The sequence below is a fragment of the Dasypus novemcinctus genome, chromosome 15 (genome assembly GCF_030445035.2).
Source record: "Dasypus novemcinctus isolate mDasNov1 chromosome 15, mDasNov1.1.hap2, whole genome shotgun sequence".
Taxonomy (NCBI): Eukaryota; Metazoa; Chordata; class Mammalia; order Cingulata; family Dasypodidae; genus Dasypus; species Dasypus novemcinctus.
In genome coordinates, this window is record NC_080687.1 from 3000191 (window position 1) to 3024502 (window position 24312).

Sequence of the window (24312 nt, forward strand, 5' to 3'; positions counted from 1 at the left end):
GAGGTGCCCAGGGACCCGGGTAGCAGAAAGAGTAGTAGAATTCTTTCTTTTTTTTGACGGCCTGGAAGTCACTTATTGGAGGGCGCACAGTGCCAGCAGAGCCCTCGTGAGTGCAGAGCCCTCCACGTGTCCCCTTGTCCACGAATGGGGTGAGGCGCTTCTCAGCCACCACGTCTTGGACCCCGTCAGCGTTGAGCCTGGTGAAGCCCCACTTCCTGGAGGGGTGGATTTTCTGGCGGCTGGGAACCTGACCTTGGCGCTGCGCAGCACCTCCGTCGCGTGCTCCTTGTTCTGAGGCTTCGTGCGGATGGACAGGGTGGCTTGGCCGGGGTGGCCCGGGCCTCCGTCCCAAGGCTTTACAAGGCACCTCACGTACCCATCTGGAGCCTAGACTGGGGACGGCACGAGGTCACAGACAGGACCAGCAGCAGGCAAGGGCTGTCCCCAAGGTCCCTCAGGGCGACCCGAACAAGCAGCCAGCGGCGGACGCTACGGAGGGGCTACCGTCCGCAGCCGCTGCACACCCGGGCCCCGCAGGGAGAGTTATTTCTTAACGGATAGTTTCTTTTGGGGTGATGAGAAGGTTTTAGTAATGGCTGGTGGTGATGGTAGCACAATAGTGTAAATGAAAGTAATGCCACTGAATTATACACTTAAAAATGGTTAAAATGGCAAATGGTATATTTATACATCTACACACCACAATAAAAATGTTTTTAAGTGTCTTAAGAGATATATGGGAACCGCTTACATTTTTTGAATGTAACATTTTAAAAAAATGAAGAGACCGTAGGGGGAAAAAAGATACATTAAACAAATGCAAGGAGCAAACCTTGTTTGGATCCTGATTTGGACAATTTATTTAAATTGTGAAAATCAGGGAGATTTAAACAGTGATTAGATATTAGATAATATGGAATTACAGTTCATTTTTAAGGTGTGGTTGTTATTCTGATTACTATTTTAAAAATTCTTTGTCTCTTACAGTGATGTGCAAAGGCCCTGGGGCAGAAAGGTGTTTCATGCTTTCAGGACCAGGATGACAGTCAGTGGCCTAGTGCAGTGAAGACAAGGCTAGAGACGGGGCCAGGGGTGGGTGAAGCACGCTCTGTAAGACTTTTACGACTTTAGCTAAATGAGGTAGGGACCCCGTATTAGTCAGCCAAAGGGGTGCTGATGCAAAATACCAGAAATGGGTCGGTTTTTATGAAGGGTATGTATTTGGGGTAGGAGCTTACAGTTACCAGGCCATAAAGCATAAGTTACTTCCCTCACCAAAGTCTATTTTCACGTGTTGGAGCAAGATGGCTGCCGACGTCTGCGAGGGTTCGGGCTTCCCGGGTTCCTCCCTTCCAGGGTCTTGTTTCTTCCTGGGCTCAGGGTTCCTCCCTTTCTGGGCTTGCTTCTCTTTCCTCTGTGAGCTTACTTCCTGGAGCTCCAGCTTAAGACTTCAGCATCAAACTCCAACATCAGAACTCCAATATCAGAAACCCTCCGCTCTGTCCTTTGCACGCCTTTCATCTGTGGGTCCCCACCCACCAAGGGGTGGAAACTCAACGCCCTACTGACACAAGAAGTTTACATAATTACTTAATCAAGTAAACCTCTGAATCCAATATAATCTCAAATGCCCAGAGGAAGAGATCAGTTTACAAACATAATCCAATATTTCTTTTTGAAATCCATCAATAATACCAAACTGCTACAGGCCCCATCAGGCACTCAGGAGCAGAGGAATGAAATAACCTGACCTAGGTGTGTATGAATCATTCTGGCTTCTGTTTGGAAAGGCTGCTGGCAGGGCGGCCAGTTAGGCAGCCACTGCAGGGATCAATGACCAGTGACCAAGGAGGGGGGGGGCACCTTGGCCCGGTGGGGGGGGGCGGAGTGGCCCTATTCTCGCTGGATTCTGAGAGCAGAGCTGGTTCGGATGTGGGGCTCACGCGAGGGAGGTTTCTGACCGCAGCAACTGGAAAGATGGAGCTGCTCTCTGCTGCGATGAGAACTTACAGGAGAATTGGGGGGGTTGATTTTTACCATGTTAAAATTGAAATGCTCATTATTATAGATGTTCAAGAGGAGATGTTGGATGAGTTTGGAGTCCAGGAAAGCATTCCAGGCTAGAGACATAAATAGAGAAATGGTTAACCCCTACCACTAACATTTCTTTGTGAAACTTAACCTCTCAACTTTCCTCTTCTTTTAGGCTGGACCTTACCTAACTGCTGGCTTTGTAGGGCGTAAACAGTCGGCTATCGGCAATTTCACATGGCTCACCCTCATATGAAATGGGAGGAATTCCTACCTTATCTGTCTCACAGGACAGTTGCAGTGCTCAAGTGAGGTTAACCCCGGCCCCAACACAGACACTGGGCTGAAGCACGGCGGTGAAAGAACTGTCGTTTCAGATGGTCACGAAAGGTCAGTGACAGATGGGGAGGGGCCCCTCTGTAACCCCGAATTCTCCCTCATCCTAACCACCCTTCTGAAGACGTGGTCTCTGCTTAGGGAGGCCCTTCCAGGAAAACGCACTCAGGGACTGTTGGGGCCTCTACCACGGGCTGCACAGAGCGGCTGGCCTGTCGGGCCACAGTTCCTAGAGCTGGAGAGAAAGAAGTCTTTCCAAACCTCCGCTTTAAAGCAGTCTGGTTTAGCCTCGTCCAGGCCTGGGTCGGTTTCTCTAGGACTCGAATCTGTTTCTCTACACCAGAGTGGTACAGGCTTGCCTCCCGGCGCAGGAATCAGCCAGCTCTCCACCCAGTCCTGGGAAACTGGATTAGACACTGTTGCTAGCAGGAATATCTAGTTCGTGTCATTTCTTTTCCTTTGCTGACTAATCATTTAGACTCGCTGAACGCCTTGCTGTTTCTAGAATATGCCAAGGACTCCTGTGCCTCCAGCCCCGACCCACACCTCACCTCTGACCTCACCAAGACCTTCACTTTAAAAGTCAAAACACAACGGGGGCGGGGGGAGAGGGAAGAGAAATAAATAAAAATTAATCTTTAAAAATAATAATAATAATAAATAAAAGTCAAAACAACACTCCCTGCTTTGTTTTTCTTCCTCGCAGCACTTACCTTCTGAGAGAGCCTCTAGCACCCGGATATGGGTCTGATTCTCACAACTGGGCCATTTCTGTTGGACAAAAACAACTGCTTAGAACATCCATAGCAGACAGGGGCTCTCCAAGCTTAAGAAAGAGCGGGATGGGGGAGCGGGTGTAGCTCAGCGGTGAGCGCCTGCTTCCCATGTATGAGGTCCCAGGTTCAAGTCCCAGGACCTCCTAAATAATAATAATAATAAAGACAGTGATTAAAAACAGGGTGATGGTGTAAACCACAAAATACCAAGTATCCCCCTCTTGGCTAAAACGAATGACTGATGCTGCTTCGCCAACTGCAGATTCATCTGCCATCAGGTCTACTCTACAGATAAGGTTTAAGATGCCCACTTAGAGATGTGTCCACACTCCAACAACACCCAGTCCCGAGCAAAGCTCCACCCCTTAGACCATCCCGAGTTACCCAGCCCAGGCCAAATCCTCCAACAGGCCTTTTCTGACACCCTCTTACCGAGGTCCCCTCGTCCACCTCTTACCGAGGTCCCCTCTGGCATCCCCTTACCGAGGCCCCTCTGACACCCTCTGACTGTGCTGCCCATGGCCCTCTGTGGCAGGAGGACCCCTCACTGCGAGGTCTCTGACTGCACTGTCTCCCCAGCGGTCTCTGCCTGAAGGGCACTGGCACATTCCAGCACACCTCTGTTTCTCTTATTTATTTGCTGTTTTGGTCTGCTCTCCCACCAGAACGTTTCTCCACCAGGGCATGAAGTGTTGTCTGTTTGGTCACTGCTAATACCTCCCAGCACGTAGGACCCTGCTGGTAGATGGCAGGCATGCAATAAACAATGATGAATGAGCACTGAGCACCCAGAGTGCAGGCCTACCGGAGATGCAGGCGAGAGTCAGAGCAAGCCCTTGGGGTGTGTGCAGGGTGATGGCCCAGGGTCGCCAGTTCTGGCTCGTTGAGTTTGCCTGAGGATGAAAGGGACAAGGACAAATAATCAAACTCTCCTGCTTTCTCCAGCTTTGGTTTCTGCTATATTATTCTTTTCCTCTGTCTCTCTATCTTCATCAGGGTTATCCTTGGACGGAAGTCAGCCACGCTCTCCTGAAACCAGTACTGGCTGAAGGAAACTTGATTCTTTGCTCCCACATAATGGGGTTAGCCTGTGCCAGTAAGGCCTGGGCGTGCCATAGGATTTCATGCAGCTACAGAGCTTCCTTTTCACAGCCTCATGGAGCAACAGCTCAAGAGTTAGCAACTCATTAATTGGAATTTAGAAAAAAAAAACCCTTAGAAAAAAGCTGAAAGATTGGCTCAATATCATAAATGACAGAGCAATGGTTCTCAAATTTCAAAGTACTTAAGAATTCCCTGGAGGGATAGAAAGAGACTGTTTTTACTTGAGACAAAATTTACTAAATGTATAATATTAGCACATTGATCTTAAAGGCTTAAGAAACTTAAAACTCTAAGTTCATAATTTTACTAAATTGAATATTAATTAAAACACCCGCAGAAAGCCATTCAAGGGAAATCCTGATCCAATACTGACTGTTCCACATGGTGCCACCAGATGTCACTCTACACAAGCAACTTCTCAATGTAAAACCATGAGCAATTTAAATTTTTTCAGCAAACATTTTTTGAGGTCCTAATCTGTGAGGGCACCGGGATATGCATTCTGGATGATGATGAAAGCACGAACACGCCGTGACTGCTGATATCCAGGAGCAGCAGGTGTGTGATCCAAGTAAAAGCCCAGAGTGCCCAGAATGCGGTGCCAGAAATTTGAGCGTGTCGGCCAGGGAAAGCTGGAAAATCTGGAAGCTCCAACAGGCTGATGGATGGGCAGGGAGACGCCAAGTGAGGGACACCAAGGCTGAAAAGCAGGTGAAGGTCCAGAGATTGAAGGGCTGTGTCATGAGGTGCAGCAGGTACGAAAAGCTGCTGGGGGACCAGGCTGGGAGACAGGCCACGTGGACACGGCAAGCCCCCTGGTGCTGGGAGCCGCAGAGGTGAAGAGATGTCCCCTTCCTGTTCTGGAAACTGGCTTCCTGCGAAGGCCACCCCTGCCCACGCGACTTGGATGAGCCTCGGGGAGGCCTGTGGACCTGGGGCATGGCCGCACACCAACCCTCCACACCCCACTCCTGGCCTCACAGAGAAGCAGCTGCACTGCTCACCCCAAGATCAGCTGGAACGAAATGCCTCGAAGCCCCCTCCTTCCCCAGCCTCAGCCAGCACCCGCCCTCAGGGCTCCCGCAGAGAAGAGGCTGCCGGGGGTGACACCTTCTCTGACACCCTTTCCTCCCACGTCACCAACACTGGTTCTTTCTAGCCTTGTGGACGGCTCTCTCTGACAGGAGACCGTCTTGCCTCCACCTTGTGATGCTTGCAGACCTCGGTCAGAGGGTCCTTCTGAGTCTCCTTGCAGTGGTCCTCTTCCTCCTGGGCAATAATCCTTTTTAGTAAAGTCTTTCCAAGTTGGGTTGTTTGTTTGTTTGGGGAACTGGTGTTAGAAAGCTGCACTTGTAAGAAAACAAAAGCTCACCCGATTGTGGAGGAGAAAAGAATTTTATTAACGATCTTGCAAGAATGGGAGGGACCTGGATAAAATGTCCAGCAGGCCAAACAGCAAGAAACACTGACATTTATACCCTAACCTAACATGCAGGTCCCTCCCCTGTTCCCCACTGATTGGGTACTTCAGGGTTTACAGCCTATCCCAATCATCTAAGTTCCCCGGTTCCGCTCTCAGTCTGGCTCCCACGTTCCCTACACTCCCGCAGGCCGGAGGGCTCAGCGCCCCTTCCATTCCTGGTGCACTTTTCCATTTTGGTGCAGTTTTCACTTTTGGCCCTGCCCCCACTTCTCACCATTGGCCCTCCTTGCTTTGGCCCCGCCCCCACTTCTCACCATTGGCTCTCCTTGCTTTGGCCCCACCCCCACTTCTCACCATTGGCCCTCCTTGCTTTGGCCCCGCCCCCACTTCTCACCATTGGCCCTCCTTGCTTTGGCCCCGCCCCCATGTCTCACCATTGGCCCTCCTTGCTTTGGCCCCGCCCTCACTTCTCACCATTGGCCCTCCTTGCTTTGGCCCTGCCCCCACTTCTCACCATTGGCCCTCCTTGCTTTGGCCCCGCCCGCACTTCTCACCATTGGCCCTCCTTGCTTTGGCCCCGCCCTCACTTCTCACCATTGGCCCCCCTCATTTTGGCACCACTTTTCAAATTCCAGGCTCGCCAAAGCCGCTAGAATCTCTTTCCCTCCCTCCTGGAACAGCTCTGCAGTTCTGGCTTCCCCTTCCTGAAAATTAAACTTAACCCTTTCCCACACTGGGACCAGGGATTGAACCCGGAACCCCGTATGTGGGAAGCCGGCACTCAACCACAGAGCCACACTGGCTTCCCTGAGTTGGTTTTTCATTTATTTTGCTTGTTTGTTTTGTTTTTTCAGGAGGCACTGGGAACCAAACCTGGGATCTCTCATGTGGGAGGCAGGAGCTAACCACTTGAGCCACATCCGCTCCCTGTTTATTTTTAGAGAAGTGTAAGTTGTAGGTTTGTGGAAGTATCACACATAAAATAGAGTTCCCGTGTACCCCCATTATTAACACTTTGCGTTAGTGTGGTGCATTTGTTACAATTCGTGAAAGAGCATTCTTACGTTGTGCTATGAACTGGAGGCCATCTTCTACAATAAGGTTCACAGCATTGTACCATGAAGGGTCTCAGACCATTTTATGGACACTGCCGGTTCAGTGGGAAAAAAAAGTGACCAGGCAAAACCTGGGTAGTGAAAGTATGGAAAGCGGCCAGGAAAGGAGACGCGCCATCCAGCAGCGGAGGCCCTGCCAGTTGGCCTCCCCGTTGCCATTGCAGTGCTGCCGCAGGACAGTGGCCTCAAGTCAACAGGCAGTCCTCCTTGGATACTGCCGCCCCATTGACTGCGTGACCTGCAACAATTTGTGTTATAGGGATAATAATAGGATTGCTGTGAATGTTAAATATAAGGCCATTTCAACAACGGTACATGCTCAGTAAAGGTTGGGTATTGTTCCGTAACAGCGGTAAGGCTGGAGATGAAAAGAAAGCACTGAGAGTAGGGCTCAGTCAATGTTCTAGAAGGCAGTATAACTTCAGTGCTTCAAGGGCATGGTCTCCTGAGGCAAAGCGCTTGGATTCAGAACTCAGCTCTGCCACACCTCAGCCTCAGATTCCTACCAGGTATCACAGTGCCTCCTGGTAGCGTTCTTAGGAGGATGAAAGGAATTAGCTCACATAAAGGGCTTCAAAAGTCTGAACACACAGTAAACAACAAATATTACCTATGATGATGACGGTTTTGAAGTTAGTGGTATGAGGGACCATTTATCAACCTTTCATTAATTCAATTTTTATTGGGCAGCCTCTCTGTGCCAAAGTCATCCAGATGCTGGAAAGAGCTAAGAAATAGTCTTAACTTTAACGTGCCCAAGAACTAGCAAAGGAGAGAAGTGACAACATTCCAGCCTAAGTACCGATAGAAGGAGGGGGAAGTCATGTACAGAGCTGGCACCCTTCAGAACCCAGCCACAGTAGGACAGTGTGTGTTTTAGATTCCTTGGCGCTCCATTGGCTTAAGCAACAGAATTTTATTGGCTCACAACTGAGGCCAGGAGAATTCCATAACTGAGGCGTCGATACGGCAGTACTTTTTTCCCAAAGGCTGGTGCTCTGGGGCTGGCCAGTGATGCTTGGTTCTGGGTTCCTCTGTCACATGGCAATGCACATGGCAGCCCGTCTCTTCTCTCCGAAAAGAAGGGACTCAGCTTCTGGCTGCTCTTTCTGTGGCCTTCTCTTTGATCTGTCTGATTTAATTCCACTTATAAAGGACTCCAGTAACAAAATTAAGAGCCATCCTGATTGGGTTGGGTCACATCTTAACTGAAGAAACTTCACTGTAAGGCTCTCCTTACAATGGGTCCACACTCACAGGAATGGATTGTTTTAAAACTTGTTTTTCAGGTTTCTTCTGGGTTACACAGCTCCAAACCACCATAGGAGGGGAAGAGGGATCTGCAATTCTTCACAGCTATGACACTTGAGCAAACACGTATGGCAGAGTAATGGGGGTAGGAAAGGGGAGTGTTATAAATGTAGGAATAGATGCTCACCTTCACTCATGATTAAAGAAATGTGAATTCAAGTGAAAACATGCTATACACGGACTGGCAAGATGGAAAGAGTTTAATAACACACAGCCTTGGGGACATAGCAAGGAAAATGGGCACTTTTGAAGGTGTTGGTATAAACTACTAGAGGAATATTCAGCAATAATATGATCTAACAGAATTTAAAAGGCACGCATCCTTTGCTGCAGCAATTCTACTATCAATTTATTCTACAGATAGAGTCTCACATGGAAGCAAGGATTTGCACATAAGGATATTCACTATTGTTATTAATAGCAAAACGTGTAAGGCAGTCTGTCCATAATAGAAGCCTAACAAACAAATCATGCTGTGGTCAATAGAATTATCTGCGTATGTCAGGAAGAGTGTGACAGATCTATATTGATTGATATGGAAGATTTTCCAAAATAAATAGAGAAGAAAAAAACAGTACAGAGCAGTATGCATGCATCTTTCAATTTGTGCAAAAAAACAGACAAAAGTTAATTAATGGAAAGTTAAATAAAGATACTGTTCACAGAGGCTGACCACATAGTCTCCAGAGCCAAACTGCCTGGACTGAAAACACAGTTCTGCCCCCTAGCCTGCCTCCAGTCTATAAAATGAGGTGCCACTTCACACCCACGAGGCCGACAACAGCACGCGCTGGAGCCGCGTGGCGAAGCTGGAGCCCTCCCCCGCTGCAGGCGGCAGGTAACCGGGCGCAGCCCTTGTGGAAGACAGTTCGGCGGTTCCTGAAGAAAACAGAGGACAGGCCGCAATGCCACGCCTGCATGTACACCAAGAGCACTGAGCACCGGCGCTGGAACTCAGTGCTGGAACTGGAACGCCTGGAGGCAAGCTTTCGCCGCAGCAAGTTTCACGGCAGCCAAAAGGGATGAATGGGAAAAGGAATTGTGGCGGAGCCTTCCTCTGCCGCGGGAAGCCCAAGCCGTCACGTTGGACGAACCTCGGGGACACGATGCCAAGTGGGAGCCACCCACGGCCCACCCTGCACACCAGCCATCCACAACAGGCGCCTCCAGGGTCTCAGAGCAGAGCAGGGCCGGGCGCCCGCGGGCCTAAGGGCTGGAGGGTTTTATCTGGGGGAGGTAATTCTTCAGTCGGGGTGGTGGGTGCCAGCGTTGTGAATGTACTGAATTTCACCCAGTTACACCCGTAAAGGCGATTCGCTTCATGTTAAAACGGCGCCTTTCACGTTACACGAATTTACTTTTATAGCGCGCTTCCGCCTCACCAAGGAGAAACCAAGGCAGGTACCTCGGGCTTTCCCGCGCTTGGGTACCACCAGGCCTCGCGAGAATCCGCCCCTCGCCGGGACTGCCCGGGCCTCGCGAGAAGCCGGCCTTCGCGGGGCGGGACCACAGGCCTCGCGAGAACCGCTCCTCGCCGCCCCGCCCCTTCCCCTGCGCTAATCGGGTAGACGGCGCGGCACGGGCCGCAGGACCGGCCGCGGGAGCGCGCAGGCGAGGGGCGGGCCCGACCCCGGGCGTCGCGTTCTCACCGAGCTGGCGGCACGGTGGTGAGCCCAGCGCGGCGGTGGCGCGCACAGGTGGGCGCACAGGTGGGCAGCCGGTCGGGGTTGCGGAGGGCGCGGCGTCCCGGCAGTGCCTGGGGGCGGCGGCCCTCGGCGGGGCTGCGCGGGCAGCTTGGAGCGTGAGGCGGCGGGGGTGGGGGACGGCTGGGGGTCCCCGGCGCCGCCGGTGCCGCGCGGTCCTGGGGGTGGGGGCGGCCGGAGGCCCCCGGGCGCCGCACGCGCGGTCCTGGCGTGGGAGCGACGCGGCGGCCAGGCCCCTGCGAGGAGTGGGCCGCGTCTCCTGCGCTCTGCGGCCGGCGCGCTGGGCTGCGGGCGCAGGGCCGCGCGGGACCGCGGAGCCGCCCGCGTACCTGTTCTCAGGTCGCTCCGCATTTCCCTCCCTCTTTGTGTGTGGAGTAGAACGAAAGCGAAGTTTTCTCTGCAGTTGACTCACACAATAGGACTATGTTATTCTTGACTCTTAGCGTTCCTCTCTTTGTTTTCTGTTTGCGGCACTTTCCTTTTCTGTATGGTCCTTAAAAACTCTGCTTTGCCTGCGTGAGTACTTAAGTTTGGTCCATGAATATTATTGCCGCAGATTTTCCAAAAGTGCGTTAAAAATAAATGTGCCTCCTTGTTAATTCCTAATTCCTGGTTTAATAGCCTCATTTATTAATGTGGGCGTCTTGTTTTTCCTTTCACAGCACTACAAGGTTGATATTAAAGAGGTGATTTTCACCAGACCTCAACAACGCACGTATATTTTCTCTTCTTCGTGGACCTCTATCTTACACTACAATGGTAAGCTACAATACAGGATTTTAAAATTCGTTTTTTTAAGCAGGGTTTTAGAATGTTCTATATATTCACCTCCATAAAAATGTTTGTCTTAAGTTATTCTAACTGGGAAATTACTTAGCAATCACACAGAAAATCTTATCAAAAGAAAATATGGGACTCATTTCTCAATTCATTATTGAAATGATCACATCCAAGACACACAAATAATCCACCTGTCCTTATGTTTTTGAAATATTAAAAAATATTTAATTCTGTGTGTTTTACCACAGTCCACATACTGGACAAGGAGGATGGATATAAATAAAAATAGTTTTGGGGGACACAGATTTCTCATTTTAAAATTCCTCTTAATTAAAAAATTTTTTTTAATTCTTTTTTTAAACTGACCTTTTTACTGCATGTAGCATAAACGTTAGCATCAGGGCCAGCCTTTTTCCCATGGCATTTTTCAGTTCTTCTATTTTTTTTTTACCACACATGCTTAGGACTGGGCATTAATTTTTGCCATTAAAAAAGTAAAGACTAAGGGGAAAAAACTATTTTCTAATGTTTAAAAAAGGAAAAAAACATTTGACAGAATAAGTGAACATTGAGCACAATGTTGAGTAATCATTTATTCAGTTAAACCCCTATTCTGAGATACAAACCTCGAAAAACAAGCATTGTCCTTCTCTTCTTGATATTTTGCATATTCCCCCTTCCTCTTCTGACCTTATATATTACATATGCATAACCTTATGACTTCCAAGTATTTGAAGGAGGTGGTATATGACTGAGTGATGTTTATGTTTACTTAAGCAGGTATATCTCACTAGACTTGTTGAAGTTTTGTTTTCAGTAGACAAAATATTTGAGAAAAGTATCCTAGATTGCTGGATTTATTATCCTTTTTTATATATAAGCTTATTTTAAGGTTTTTATGGCTAAAATAACTAAGATAATCTTATGTATTTGTCAAGAATTATGTTTTCATGCTGGATAGACTGCTCAAGAATCTTATTTTGAATCTTGGAAATAAGTTTTCATTTTTAATCTATACGATTTTCTAAATAAAGCAAATTGATATAAATTTATTTTAATTGAACCTTTTGAAATGACAAATTTCAGAGTTTTTTTGCTTACTATGTTTAGCTGTTTGAGTTATCTTTGATGAAAATCTAAAAAGTTCAGCTATTTTTGTAATAATACAGTTCTTAGGACAAAGGAGAACACTTAAACATTTCCATGCATCTCTGAAGAATGGGATTTTTTGTTCTTGCTCCTAATCCTCCTTGGGTTTTGGGTGACGTCGGAAGTTTTTACCCAGTGCAACTTGGGACATTGAATCATTGGAGCCCACAAAATAGAAGAATCTGGGTTCTCAGAAATTAAAAAGTTTTGTGCCTCTAAGTGGAATGAAAGGATAATTAGCTTTCTGAATGAAAAATACCACAATGGTATATTGCCAAAACCACAAAGCTAAAAAAAGAAATAAACTGGTGGTATATTTGCTTAACCTTGTTTAGAAAATTGTTAAATGTTGTTACAAAAGAAATATTCACATATAAGCAAGACATTGCTTATCTTCATTTATCTCCCTCTTGCCTTGAAATAGGGGCCTTTAAGAAATGGATAAAAGATGAGAATCTGTTAGCAGATCTCAAACCTTACACTTAGTAGTTATTAACTATATTTTATCAATTCTAGGATATATTATTTTATATTTCAGTGTCACTGAATTTCACGAGTCTCAATCAGTGACACCTTGCAGTGTTTTTTCCCTTCTTTATGTTATTTTAAATTATGATGTGTACTTATAATTGAGGAAATAAAGTCATTGAAATGTAATACAGCTGCCTTTTTTGCATTTCTACTAGGCACTGATGATGAAGAAACTTAGGAATTTTGTAAAACGGTGGTATATAACCATATCCAACCCTCCTTTTATATCAGACTCAAAAGCGCTAACCAAAGAAACACTTTCAGCATTTCTTACCTAGTTTGTCACCATAATCAGGTGCCCAAGACTACCTTATTTTTCCTTTGTAACATAATTTGAGCATACATGGGGTGAAGGAAAGAGATAAAGGAAAATAAGTTAGGTCCATTTTAGAAGGTAAGACACATTTTAAACACTTAATTAGAAATGTTAAACATGTATTTAATTATTGTGAAAATAACTAATACTACCAAATATACTATTTACTTCTTGCAGCAACAAGCTTTAGAACTAGCTCTGGATCGTGCAGAGGTGAGGCGCCACTAAGTTACATATTGAAATAAAGTTGTCTTTAGTTGGCAAAGACTCAGTTTTAAGAAATTTTTAATGTTTTCAAAGGAGTACATTAATCTTATTTCAGAACAAGTATGCAAATAATTTTGCTGTAAATATATAACATTTACCAGATGATTTTGGATCATTATTTGAACAAGGGCATAGAATGTCTAAAATAATGTTTTCCTGTTTTGATAACTTTCTAAATCTTCGGTTTAAAGTGGGGAAAAGCTCAAAAATAGAGTATTCTTGCATTTAAATACTCTAATACAGTATGCAGATTCTGAATAGCTATGAAGATCATGAGAATATTTTTGACTTATGAAATCACAGTTGTGAAGCTGTATGATTTTCCTCATATAAGAACAGTGAACTATTGTGCTATGTTTTAGTGCTGTTTAAATTTCACTTATTTTTAGTTTTTCCTGTAAGGTATAATTTAACATGTCAGAGACTTGAATGACTAAATAGCCTTTTTGGCCTTAAAGATGTTTTAGATATTCTTGATATGTTTTGTTCAGTAGAAAACAAGCAGGTTTCATAAACTTTTCTTTTTTAGTATGTCATTGAAAGTGCCCGACAGAGACCTCCCAAAAGGAAATACTTATCTAGTGGAAGGTATGGATACTTGATTAATTGATGACATCTTAGATTCTTTGAAATATAGTAATGATAGCTGCCATTTATTGCATTCCTACTAGGCACTGAACTGCAAATGTGATATAGATTCTTTGTATGTATTAGTAATTTCTAAGTTGTTGTCAACTACCCTATCCAACTTTACCCCACCACCTATTTCCAGGAAACTGGAAAAATTTAAGGGAACATTTCAGAGAAGTTTAAAACAACAGTTATTTAACAATTAATACATTAACATCATTTTGTATGTTCCCTTTGTTTTAATTTTTTTTTAGAAAATCTGTGTTTCAAAAACTTTATGACTTATATATTGAAGAATGTGAAAAAGAACCAGAAGTTAAGGTAAATATTTGTTATGGTTATTATGACATTGAAAATATAAGGAAGAGGGAAATTTGGAGGATTTACTTTTGAAGCAGTTAGTGATCTGTATTTTTGTGAGTACACTACTGTCTTTTCCAGCCAGACTTTAGTAGGTTACGTAGATTATGTAGCTGACCCAGAGCCCGGGCCAGTTGAGCTCCAGGCAGGAATCGCTCCTTAGTAGGAGAGGGGGAGCAGTGTTGACTAAGGGAGGTCATAAGAAGTAAAGCCACAGTACATACTATCCTTGGCTGCTTCTTCCCCCTGAGAAGTGATTTGTAGAGTTAGAACAGGAGAAAAGTAACCCATTTCTTCATGGTGATCTTGCCCTGGAACATTAAAGCTATTACAGGACATGCAGGAAATTCACGTATGGTAATAAAAGATGAAATTTATGTATGGTAACAGAAGTGCATGGTTAACTCAATTCATTTTTATGTAGCATAAAGATATGGGAGTGGAAATGTAATAAAAATTGATTTATTGATATCTTGTGGACCCTTGGGTTGGAAAGGACTTAATGGACTGTGAGCATTTTTTTCTTTAATTCAAAAATGAATATCATTTTACCATTTACACACAAAAAATAATGGAATTCCTGTTGCATCTTGCCTCCAAAATTACTATATTAGGAAAAAACAATTCTTAAACTTAGAGATAAATCTTGAGGTATGTTTTCCTCAAGTTTTATCAGCTTTATTGAGGTACGTAATTACATACAGTGAACTATATGTTTAAGTGTACAATTTGTAAATTTTGACGTACATATATATCTGTGAAACTGTCACCACAGTTACGAAAAGACTCTAAAGTGGGGCTTGAAAACACTGACCCCCAATCAAATCTAACTCACTTCAGGTGTTTGTAAATGAAGATTTATTGGCACCCAGCCACACCTGTTCACTTCTATATTATCTGGATGCTTTCACAGTTCAGTGGTCATGTGTGTATATTAGTATATATTTAATATACATGTAAATGTAAATATATTTGATATTAAAAACATTTCTTTTGAGATCCTACAAAACTATTCTTTTGATTCAAATGATTCAAATGCCTTTCATCATGAAAGGATCTATAAATAAGTTTGATTTTCTATTTTACTCATTTCTAAAGTTATGGATTTTGTTTACTTTAAAAATTGTTTACTTCCTCTTAACCAGTTAGATATTTTTAGCTCACTGGAGCCATTGAACTTGTTTGGATCTCATTTGCCATAGAATACTTAAGAAATGTGCACTTGTTAGAATAGAACCAAAAAGAATGCCCCAAATTCTTTGTTTATAAGACTTGATTTAAACAAATTTATGTAGTATGCATGTTTTATGTATTTACATTTAATGGTATTATATATTTTTATTTTGTATTTATATTTCCCGTTATCTATTTTATATTTGTGTTTTCTTTGTTTAATAGAACATCAGATTTTCTTTATGTTAGAATTTTTAGCTTAAAACTTAGTAATAGATTAAAATTAATTTTTACATAGGGTTACGTTGTTGCATTACAAGTATTACCCACATATATGTGGAAGGGAGCACTCAAAAAAAAAAAGGATTAATTCAGGTCTGATTTTGTTAAATTGTAGCATTTTTTGTTATGATTATGCTAGATTATTTTCATGACCCTTGCCTCTCTATAAAGCAGAAATTAAGAAGAAATGTGAACTTGTTAGAGAAGCTTGTTATGCAAGAGACATTGTCCTGTTTAGTGGTCAACCTGTACCCAGGAAATGAGGGATATTCTCTGATGCTCAGGGGAAAAAATGGATCAGGTAAGATCCTCTAGTGAACCCCTGCTACAGAAGTACATTTCTCTGCAGACAGGCTGTGCTATTTTTAAAAGGGAATTTCTTACCTTGCTAAGTAGATGGTCCTTCAGAGTAGTATTGACTTTGTGATGAAAACAGAATTTTGATTCCAATTTGTACTCCTCAGGCTATGCTCTGTTGAGTATTAAATATTATGTTGAATATGATTATCCTTCCTAAAATATGCATTTGAAAAGTATTCTAATTGAGATATGTCTTTGAAGTCAGTTTATAAAAGACACAATTTTCAAATAATTGCCGAAATTTCCTTTAGTATTAGAGCCATTTTATATTACACTTGTCTTTTAAGATAGCATAAGATGCTCTATTATGTTTCCCTTATGTGTTTTCCATATATTCTTGAGTCTGAAATCTTGAAAATTGAATAGTCAGTGCCTATTGAGTAATTTTTTATGTATTAAATCTATTAATGTGGATATGGTATAGAGTTTTATAATAGAAATAAAAGATTTCTCTAAGTGGACATCTAAAAGTTTGATATGGTGTTGATAACGTTAGGGGTTCTAGAAGGTACTCAGCTAGCTAAGAAATTTTTATGTGTCCATAATTAATTGTAAAATGTAACACCAAGGGAAATTTGTTTTACAGGTGATCACTTTTCAGGTGAAGTACCAACTTTTCACTCATTTCCAGGTCAAGATTAAACAGTCTTCATGGAACTTTAAGTTATTCCAGTGTTAGAATTGTATCATAGTTTGATTATTGTACTGGCTTTATTTTTCATATCTAATTTGAGCTTTGACCACAAGCCAGATATTATTCTATAATGTGTTAGGCTTTTTTCCTCCTCTCTGGGCTAAAATTTTACAGAGTTTATTGAGTCTTTTAGCAGTATATGAAGGCATCCTTGAGACTCAAATGAAGAAGGATTTCAGGAGGGCCTTTTGGTTTATTCTCTTCACTTTTATTTTATTTTTGTGAAAAGTCACTTCAGTTATGCACCTAGGCTTTTCCGTGAGCTTGATCATTTTCAGAAACTTTTTATGTCTTTTAAATGAAGATTCTGAGACCATTCGATTGCCTTATGAAGAAGGGGAATTGCTTGAATACTTGGATGCAGAAGAATTACCTCCTATTTTGGTTGATCTTCTGGAAAAATCTCAGGTGCAGAATAATTTTTCTCTTTAAAATAGCTTTACATTTGTCAGCTCTATATGTTTTTGTGATAAATGATAGTCTTTACCAGGGTTCTCAAAAGCTTTTAGAACATGAAATGAAAAGTTCTATATAACTACATGGAAATCAGTTTGTGGTGAGTTACAGAGCCTTTAGGTTGCATGAAAACATAGATTGAGTTAGCGTACCAATTGGAAGTCTTCCTATGGCTGTAACCAAGAAATTAAGAAATTGCTTTGAATATGCATGAAAACATAAGCCCTTCGCTTGGGCCCAAGAATCTGGCCTGAGTACCTGTGCTTCTCTTCATGCCCAGCCCCAATAATCACTCTCTCGTGCTGCTCTTCCCTTTCTCCTGTGTGCGTTACTAAGGAGGGTTGGGGAACAGTCATTTGGGAACTCCTGTTTCCTGCTAGCACCCACCCACCATCACCCTCTTATCTCTCTCCTCACTTGCTGCTCGTCTTCCTGTTAAAATGTGTGCCTGGGCATCCCCTTCTCATATTCTGAATTCTCCTCAGGGTCTTGGCAACTGTACCTCCCTCTCTCCTATCATCTGTTTTTCTTTCTCAGTAGATACAGAATACAAATGTATTGTTCAAAAAACAACAAAGCCTTCCCTTGACCTTGAGTCCTTCTGCAGCTACATCTTTTTAATTCTGCTTCTCTTGGTGTCAGCACTGCTCAAAGCTATGCAGTCATCCTCTCTCCTTCCTTACAACCCATTCTTCCCTGCATCTCCTTTACTCTACTTCATGGCGTCACCATTCTACAAGGGCAGCTCAAACCAAGGTCACCAGTGCTCACCAAGGTACTAAAGGTCACTGGTCTCATTTGGGAAGCAACATTCAGTGCAGATGACCCCTGTACTCTTTTGGCTTCTGAAGCTTCACACTGTCCTGGTTCGTCTTGTCCCTCTATTCTTTCATCATCATTTCTTTCATTTCTTTCCACCCGTAAGTGTGTGCATGTGTCAGGGTTCAGTCCCAGACCCTACATTCTTCTGGAGCAACACTGTCCATGGGTCATCTCAGCCAGGTTCATGAGTTTAAAAATGTCATTTTATCCTTTATATCTCCTGCCAATATATGTTTCTTGGATACGTGATGAGTTCCTCAAGCTTAATGTGACAAAAGGAGAACTTCTTATTTTACCTCCAAAACCCTTTCCAGCAGTAGTCTCTCCAGTCTAAAGAATGACACAGCTCGGGTATTAGAGTTTAAAACCTAGGAGTCATTTTTAATTCCTCTTTTTCTTTCACCTTCAAATTGATTCCATCAGCAAATGTCAGCCCTACCTTCAAAGTAGATGGTCTGCTGCCATGGTTGCTTTGCTGAACTCCCTGCTCTTATTCTAGAACCCCAAAATCACTTCTCCGCACATAGCTATGTTAAGCTTAAAAAAACAAAACTGGAAAGCAAAAAAGTCAAGTTCCTTGCTTCTCTAGTGTTCTCTTCTGCAAGCTCTCATTCTCTCCCTCCCTCCACTCCTTTCCATGCTAAAACACACCTGGCTGACTCCTCCCGGAAGGCCTGTCACCTGTTCTTCCTTCTGCCTGGGATGCTGTGTCCCAGATGGCTTGTAATTCAGGTCCCAGCTGGAACATTACCCTCGTGTAGAGGTTTTTCTTTATTTCTGTTCATCACTCTCTAGAATTGTCTTGTTTGCATGTTCATTGCCTGTCTTCCCACACTTGAGCAACTATGTTCTCGCTGCTCTATCCTTGAAACTCTGTGGGTTGAGCCTGGCATGTAGCATGCATTGTAGTCGTTTAATACATGTTAGTTTAAAAAGAAGGGCTGTGAGAATAAGTAATAACTTGGAGGTCCCAGTATCCACCAGAAGTCCTGATGGGTGAAAAAACAGTAGTGTGAGAGACCATGTCAGGTGATGATTGGTAAAATTTGCATGATGTGCATTCTTATCTTTGGACTTGGAAAAAAGGATTAGAAAACAATATTTTTAGCAGAAGGTTATATGAACTTATAATTAGCTTTCTTAACTGAAGTAAAGTCTTTAATTTTGGAAATTTTAGCTGTGCATATATAGTTTGGCAAGGGTGATTGGAAAGTATACAAATGACTTTGTAACAAGGACAAAAGTTAGCTAAGTGTGACAGTGGGCCAGTGACCTTTAGAAGAAACAGCAGTATTTGTAAGATGTGGACATTAATAGTGTGGGACTGGAAGCGGACTTCGCCCAGTGGTTAGGGCATCCGTCTACCACATGGGAGGTCTGCGGTTCAAACTCCGGGCCTCCTTGACCCAGTGCAGCTGGCCCACGCGCAGAGCTGATGTGCGCAAGGAGTGCCTTGCCACTCAAGGGTGTCCCCACATAGGGGAGCCCCACACACAAGCAGTATACCCCATAAGGAGAGCCGCCCAGTGTGAAAGAAAGTGCAGCCTGCCCAAGAATGGCGCCGTACACATGGAGAACTGAGACAACAAGATGATGCAACAAAAAGAAACACAGATTCCTGATGCTGCTTGTAAAGATAGAAGCGGTCACAGAAGAACACGCAGCGCATGGACACAGAGAGCAGACAACTTGGGGTGGGAGAAGGGAAGAAAAATAAAAATAAATCTTTAAAAAAAAAATTAGTGTGGTACTTTGTTGATGACAACGTCAGACTAGAACTAAAAAACCATTCAACAACTTTAAGTTGCAGCTAAGTCATAGAATAAACTTAAGTCTTCTTAGAAGGTTTATGTAGTGCAAATTCTAAAGAATGAGGGAAGCGGACTTGGCCCAGTGGATAGGGCATCCGTCTACCACACGGGAGGTCCGCGATTCAAACCCCGGGCCTCCTTGACCTGTGTGGAGCTGGCCCACGCGCAGTGCTGATGTGTGCAAGGAGTGCCGTGCCACGCAGGGGTGCCCCACGCGTATGAAAGCCCCATGCGCAAGGAGTGTGCCCCGTAAAGAGAACCACCCAGTGCAAAAGAAAGTGCAGCCTGCCCAGAAATGGCGCTGCACACATGGAGAGCTGATGCAGCAAGATGATGCAAAAAAAAGAAACACACATTACCATGTTGCTGTCAACAACAGAAGTGGACAAAAGGAAGAACATGCAGCAAATGGACACAGAGAACAGACAACTGGGGTGGGGGGTAAGGGGAGAGAAATAAATAAAACTTAAAAAAAAAAAAATGAATGAATGGCTAGAAATATTGCGTGAGTATAAAGAAGCTGAATCATTTTATATGAACCTATTCAGGAGTTTGAAAAATGGCATTTACTTTAATGTCTTCACTTAAAACAGGTTAATATTTTTCATTGTGGATGTGTCATAGCAGAAATACGTGACTACAGGCAATCTAGTAATATGAAATCTCCTGGTTACCAAAGCAGGCATATTCTTTTACGTCCTACAATGCAGGTAAGAAAGCTTAATTACCAAATGTTTTTTCAGATGTTTGTTAGCATTTTTAAAATTAAATGTATTATGTTTGTGAGCCTATACATTAATGCTTTTAATTTTTTATTTATTCTAGACTTTAATCTGTGATGTACATTCAATAACAAGTGATAACCATAAATGGACCCAGGTAAGTTGTTTTTGTTTTTTAATACCAAATGAACAAAATATAGAACGATAAAAGAGCTATCGGTATTTGAAGCAGAAGATACTGCTTATATTTTTGTCAGTAAAGTTTGTCATCTTTTGTGAAAAATGATCTGGGATTCTTTTATGAGCTTTCGAAGTCAAGGGTCTCTTCATACATGCAAGAATCCCTCAAGGAACTGTAACAGTTTGATCGCAGTTTCTTTAGGACCACGGTGACATAGGGTCAAAGCAGACTTGATATGTCCAATGTGAAACTTTGGTTTTTATCCCCTTCCAAATACAGGAGATGCTGTGTTTACACCACGCGTCCAGATAAATATTTATTTTCCTGTCATGCAGGATCTGCAGCAGGCCTAGCCTATCTCTTTGACAGTGATACTTACTAGTTGCCTTGGCTTTAGGGAACTTCCCCTACGTCTGAGAACAGCTAGTTAACCCTCCAGTTCTGGTCAGCAGTATATATGATGTGCCAGTCACAAGATGGTTCGTTTATTGTCTTGCTACAAGAGAGTAATAGTTACTTAAACCGAAGAAGACATCAGTAATGAAAAATGTTCTCTCTGAAATTTGGTCATTAAGTGTAATTCAGTTCATCAGTAACTATCAAGTGTTATGTTTTAGTTTGTCTATAATCCTTCATCTACAAGGTTAAAAGCTATTGAAAGACTACTCATAATCAGAAAAATGCACTGATCACCATTGGAGGTTGCTAGGGCACCAATTCCTTACTGTTGAAATTGATAAATAAGAGAGTATTAGCATTTATTCTGTCTTTCCTGTTAGGTAACCAAGTAGTAACTAAGGGAAATTACAAATTCATGAGTTTTCATTAGAATTTTCTTTATGCTAAAGTTGGAATTTGACATAACTGTATTTTACTCTTGTCCGTAGCAAGTTCCAGGAAATATTTCTAGATTGTTATACGTATGATTTCATGTTAGAAAATCTAAAATCTGAAATCTGATATTGATGTGTTCTTATCCAATGCAGGAAGACAAACTTTTGCTTGAAAGCCAACTGATCTTAGCTACAGCTGAACCACTGTGTCTGGATCCTTCTGTGGCAGTTACCTGCACTGCAAACAGGCTGCTCTACAACAAGCAGAAGATGAACACTCGTCCGATGAAGCGGTAATTGCCTTTGTAAAGGGGTGACCAAAAAGATGTTCCTGTGACAAGTAGCTTTAGTACATTTTCCATCCAAAATTTAAGTGCTCTGATTTTTTTGTGGGGGTTGTGGGGAGGGGTAGGGTAGAGGAGGGAATCAGATTTTCAATGACTTTTTTTGTTGTTGTTAGCATTGTGATTTTTTTAATGATCTCTGCTTTATAAAATTGAAACGAGGCCTTCTCTGCCGTCTTTTAAAGGACACACTCCCTTTAAGTTTGTAGTCTGTTCACCAAAACAGGCTACAAGAGACCAAGTATAAATAGAAATAATAATTTCATTGCTTGTTAATATCTAGTAATCATTTTAATTTTTGGAAATCTTTTAAGGAAACAATTTGTAATCACAGTTTTAGAATTAAGTGTATAACAAAATAATTGGGTTTTAATAACATGTTAATTATGCCTTAAAGTGCTTTAGGTGTCTTTTTTTTAATAAAATAAAACTGCATATTAATATAATGATATAGCAATTGTAGTTGTAGTTGACTCATTATTTGGGTCAAGCACTTCAGATCTTCAGATTTGAAGGGGTTTGAAAAATACAATTTTTCTGAATTTCCGTAGTTTACTATATAAATGAGTATATGGTACTAGTATGTAGGTTTGACCGGCAGTCCTAGAAAGTCTCCATATATCTGTTCATATCTGTTTAAAACCAACCAATTTGGATGATGGACTGTGGTTAACAGTACAAATATGAAAATGTACTCTCAGGAACCATAACAAATATGCACTACCAATATGTAAAAAAGAGAGCAGGATGGATTTTTCTCTTAACCAGAACCGGATAAAATTCTTAGGTGTGCTCCTGTCCAATCAGAGCAGAATTGAGAGGTGATTTTTTTATCTGCCTGTTATAGAGATTTTCTGCATTTTCTATAATGAGCATGTAATTTTTAATAAAAATAAAATAGCAAATATCACACACAAAACAACCATGTTCGCCCTTGTCTTAAGCACCTTTTTAAATTCTCTCTGCTTCACATATTCCATACCTGATTTTCCCAAGATTGCTTCCTTACCATCCGAGTCTCACCTCACAGCATTTCTTCACCCCTTCCCTTCTCTATCACTACAGTACCCATTTTTTTCTCATAATGCTTATTTCTATCTGGAATTAGGTTACCTGTTTATATGCAAATGTCTGTCTCCCTTTGCAATATCGACTCCACAGTGGCAGGAATTCTGTGTGTCTGGTTCAGTTTTATTTTGCAGTGCCAGGGTCATTGATTGGCATGTTGTGTTTTATAAATATTTGTGGTTTAATTAAACATTTAATGCTTACTCGTTCAAACCCACATACGTTACGAGTTTCTTTTAAGAGCTTTGTTTAGTTCGTATCTCTTTTTCTGTTTTAGATGTTTCAAGAGATATTCCAGATCCTCTCTGAATCGACAGCAGGATCTGTCTCATGGTCCTCCTCCTCCTCAGCTGAGATTACTTGATTTTTTACAAAAAAGAAAAGAAAGAAAAGCAGGTCAGCATTATGACCTCAAAATTTCTAAAGCAGGAAATGTAAGTATATAATTTTAAATGGAAGTATTTTTTTTATTGCAAAGCCTTGCCTTGTTTTGAATTTTCAGTGTATTTATGCTGTTTTTAATGTTTTCAGTGTGTAGATATGTGGAAACGGAGTCCCTGTAATTTGGCTGTACCTTCTGAAGTGGATGTAAGTCAATTCATGAATTGCTTTTCTTTTTTTTTTTTAATAACATAAAGCTCCTAAGTTTAAACTAGTTAACTAGCTTATACTTTGGGGGTAAAATAATCTAGAAAAAGGAACCAAGGGGAATGAATGTTAACTACAAGTCGTTGAGTGCCTGCTTCCCATGTACGAAGTCCTGAGTTTGATCCCGGGTACCTACTATAAACAAAAACAAGAAAACCAACTTGCCTTGAGATGTTGGTGTAGCTCAGTGGTTGAGCCCCTCCTCTCCATGTACGAGGTCCTGGGTTCAGCCCCCAGTAGCTCTTAAAAAAAAAAACCAAAATAATGTTTTTTAAATCAACTGCTCATTTTTAGAAGCTGTGTAAAAAACCCCTTAATATACTATAGTGTTTAGAGCTGGAACAAAAAGCAAAGTAATTATAATATCTAGAGAAATACATGTATTATAAAATATGCATTAAATGCTTCTTGTTCGTCTTTTCACAATATTTTATTGTTTCTTAATACTTCTTTCATCACATGGTTATATTTAAAAACTATAGTAGTACTTGGGCAGTGATGAAGATTAGGAACCATAGAACCCTGAATGAACTCTGCTGCTCAATAATACACGTGAGCTGTAAATGATGGAAGATAAAAAAAGCATAAAAAAATACAAAGGAAATGATGGAAGACAGGAGAGGGATGTTTTGATAAAAGGTTCCATATTTTTCTTAACTTTACTGTTTCTTTTTCTTGTGTTCCTTTTTATTATTTACTCATCTCTTTACTGCTGGTTAGTTACTCTTATAGGTGTTTGCTGCTTCTTTTGCATCCTTCTCAGGTTAGCAAATGTACTTTTCTCTTCGTTATCTATGATATTAAAAATCATGAAAAGCACAAAGCCAGAACTGTCAGAGATAGATTGTTTATGCAGCTGAAGGGAGAATCACGTGTCTTTTGGATGGCTTTTGTGCTTCTCAAGGAATAAGGCTTGTGAAAAGATGTTGATGTAAATTTGAAAGAATGGAATTTAGTTCGGGAAGACGGGTTGGATATCCAAAGCGTGCTTTCCAAACTTTAATTTACATGCAAATCACCACACCTCAACACTGGCATCACCTGGGAATTTGCCAGAATCGCAGCAACCAGACAGGCTAACTTGGA

General features: G+C 42.2%; 1 protein-coding gene across 17 annotated transcripts in view; it reads left to right on the forward strand.

Moving 5' to 3' along the window:
• The first annotated feature begins 9629 nt into the window (after positions 1–9629).
• The window catches only part of SUPT20H (SPT20 homolog, SAGA complex component), a 37039-nt gene continuing 22356 nt past the window's right edge, over positions 9630–24312 (forward strand). For 9 of the 17 annotated variants that reach the window (XR_009180813.2, XR_011645775.1, XM_058276927.2 and 6 more), the window contains exons 1-12: positions 9638–9793; positions 10462–10558; positions 12753–12788; positions 13372–13430; positions 13727–13793; positions 15459–15588; positions 16646–16749; positions 20024–20140; positions 20256–20309; positions 21320–21459; positions 22856–23012; positions 23110–23166. Coding sequence is in view for 14 of the 17 variants with exons in the window: in XM_058276927.2 (XP_058132910.1) it covers positions 10556–10558; positions 12753–12788; positions 13372–13430; positions 13727–13793; positions 15459–15588; positions 16646–16749; positions 20024–20140; positions 20256–20309; positions 21320–21459; positions 22856–23012; positions 23110–23166 (924 nt within the window). In the remaining 3 variants the exon portion in view is untranslated. Of the gene's footprint in view, positions 9806–10461; positions 10559–12752; positions 12789–13371; positions 13431–13726; positions 13794–15458; positions 15589–16645; positions 16750–20023; positions 20141–20255; positions 20310–21319; positions 21460–22855; positions 23013–23109; positions 23167–24312 lie in introns of all 17 variants that reach the window. The other 8 variants (XR_011645776.1, XM_058276926.2, XM_058276930.2 and 5 more) reach the window with 4 other exon arrangements.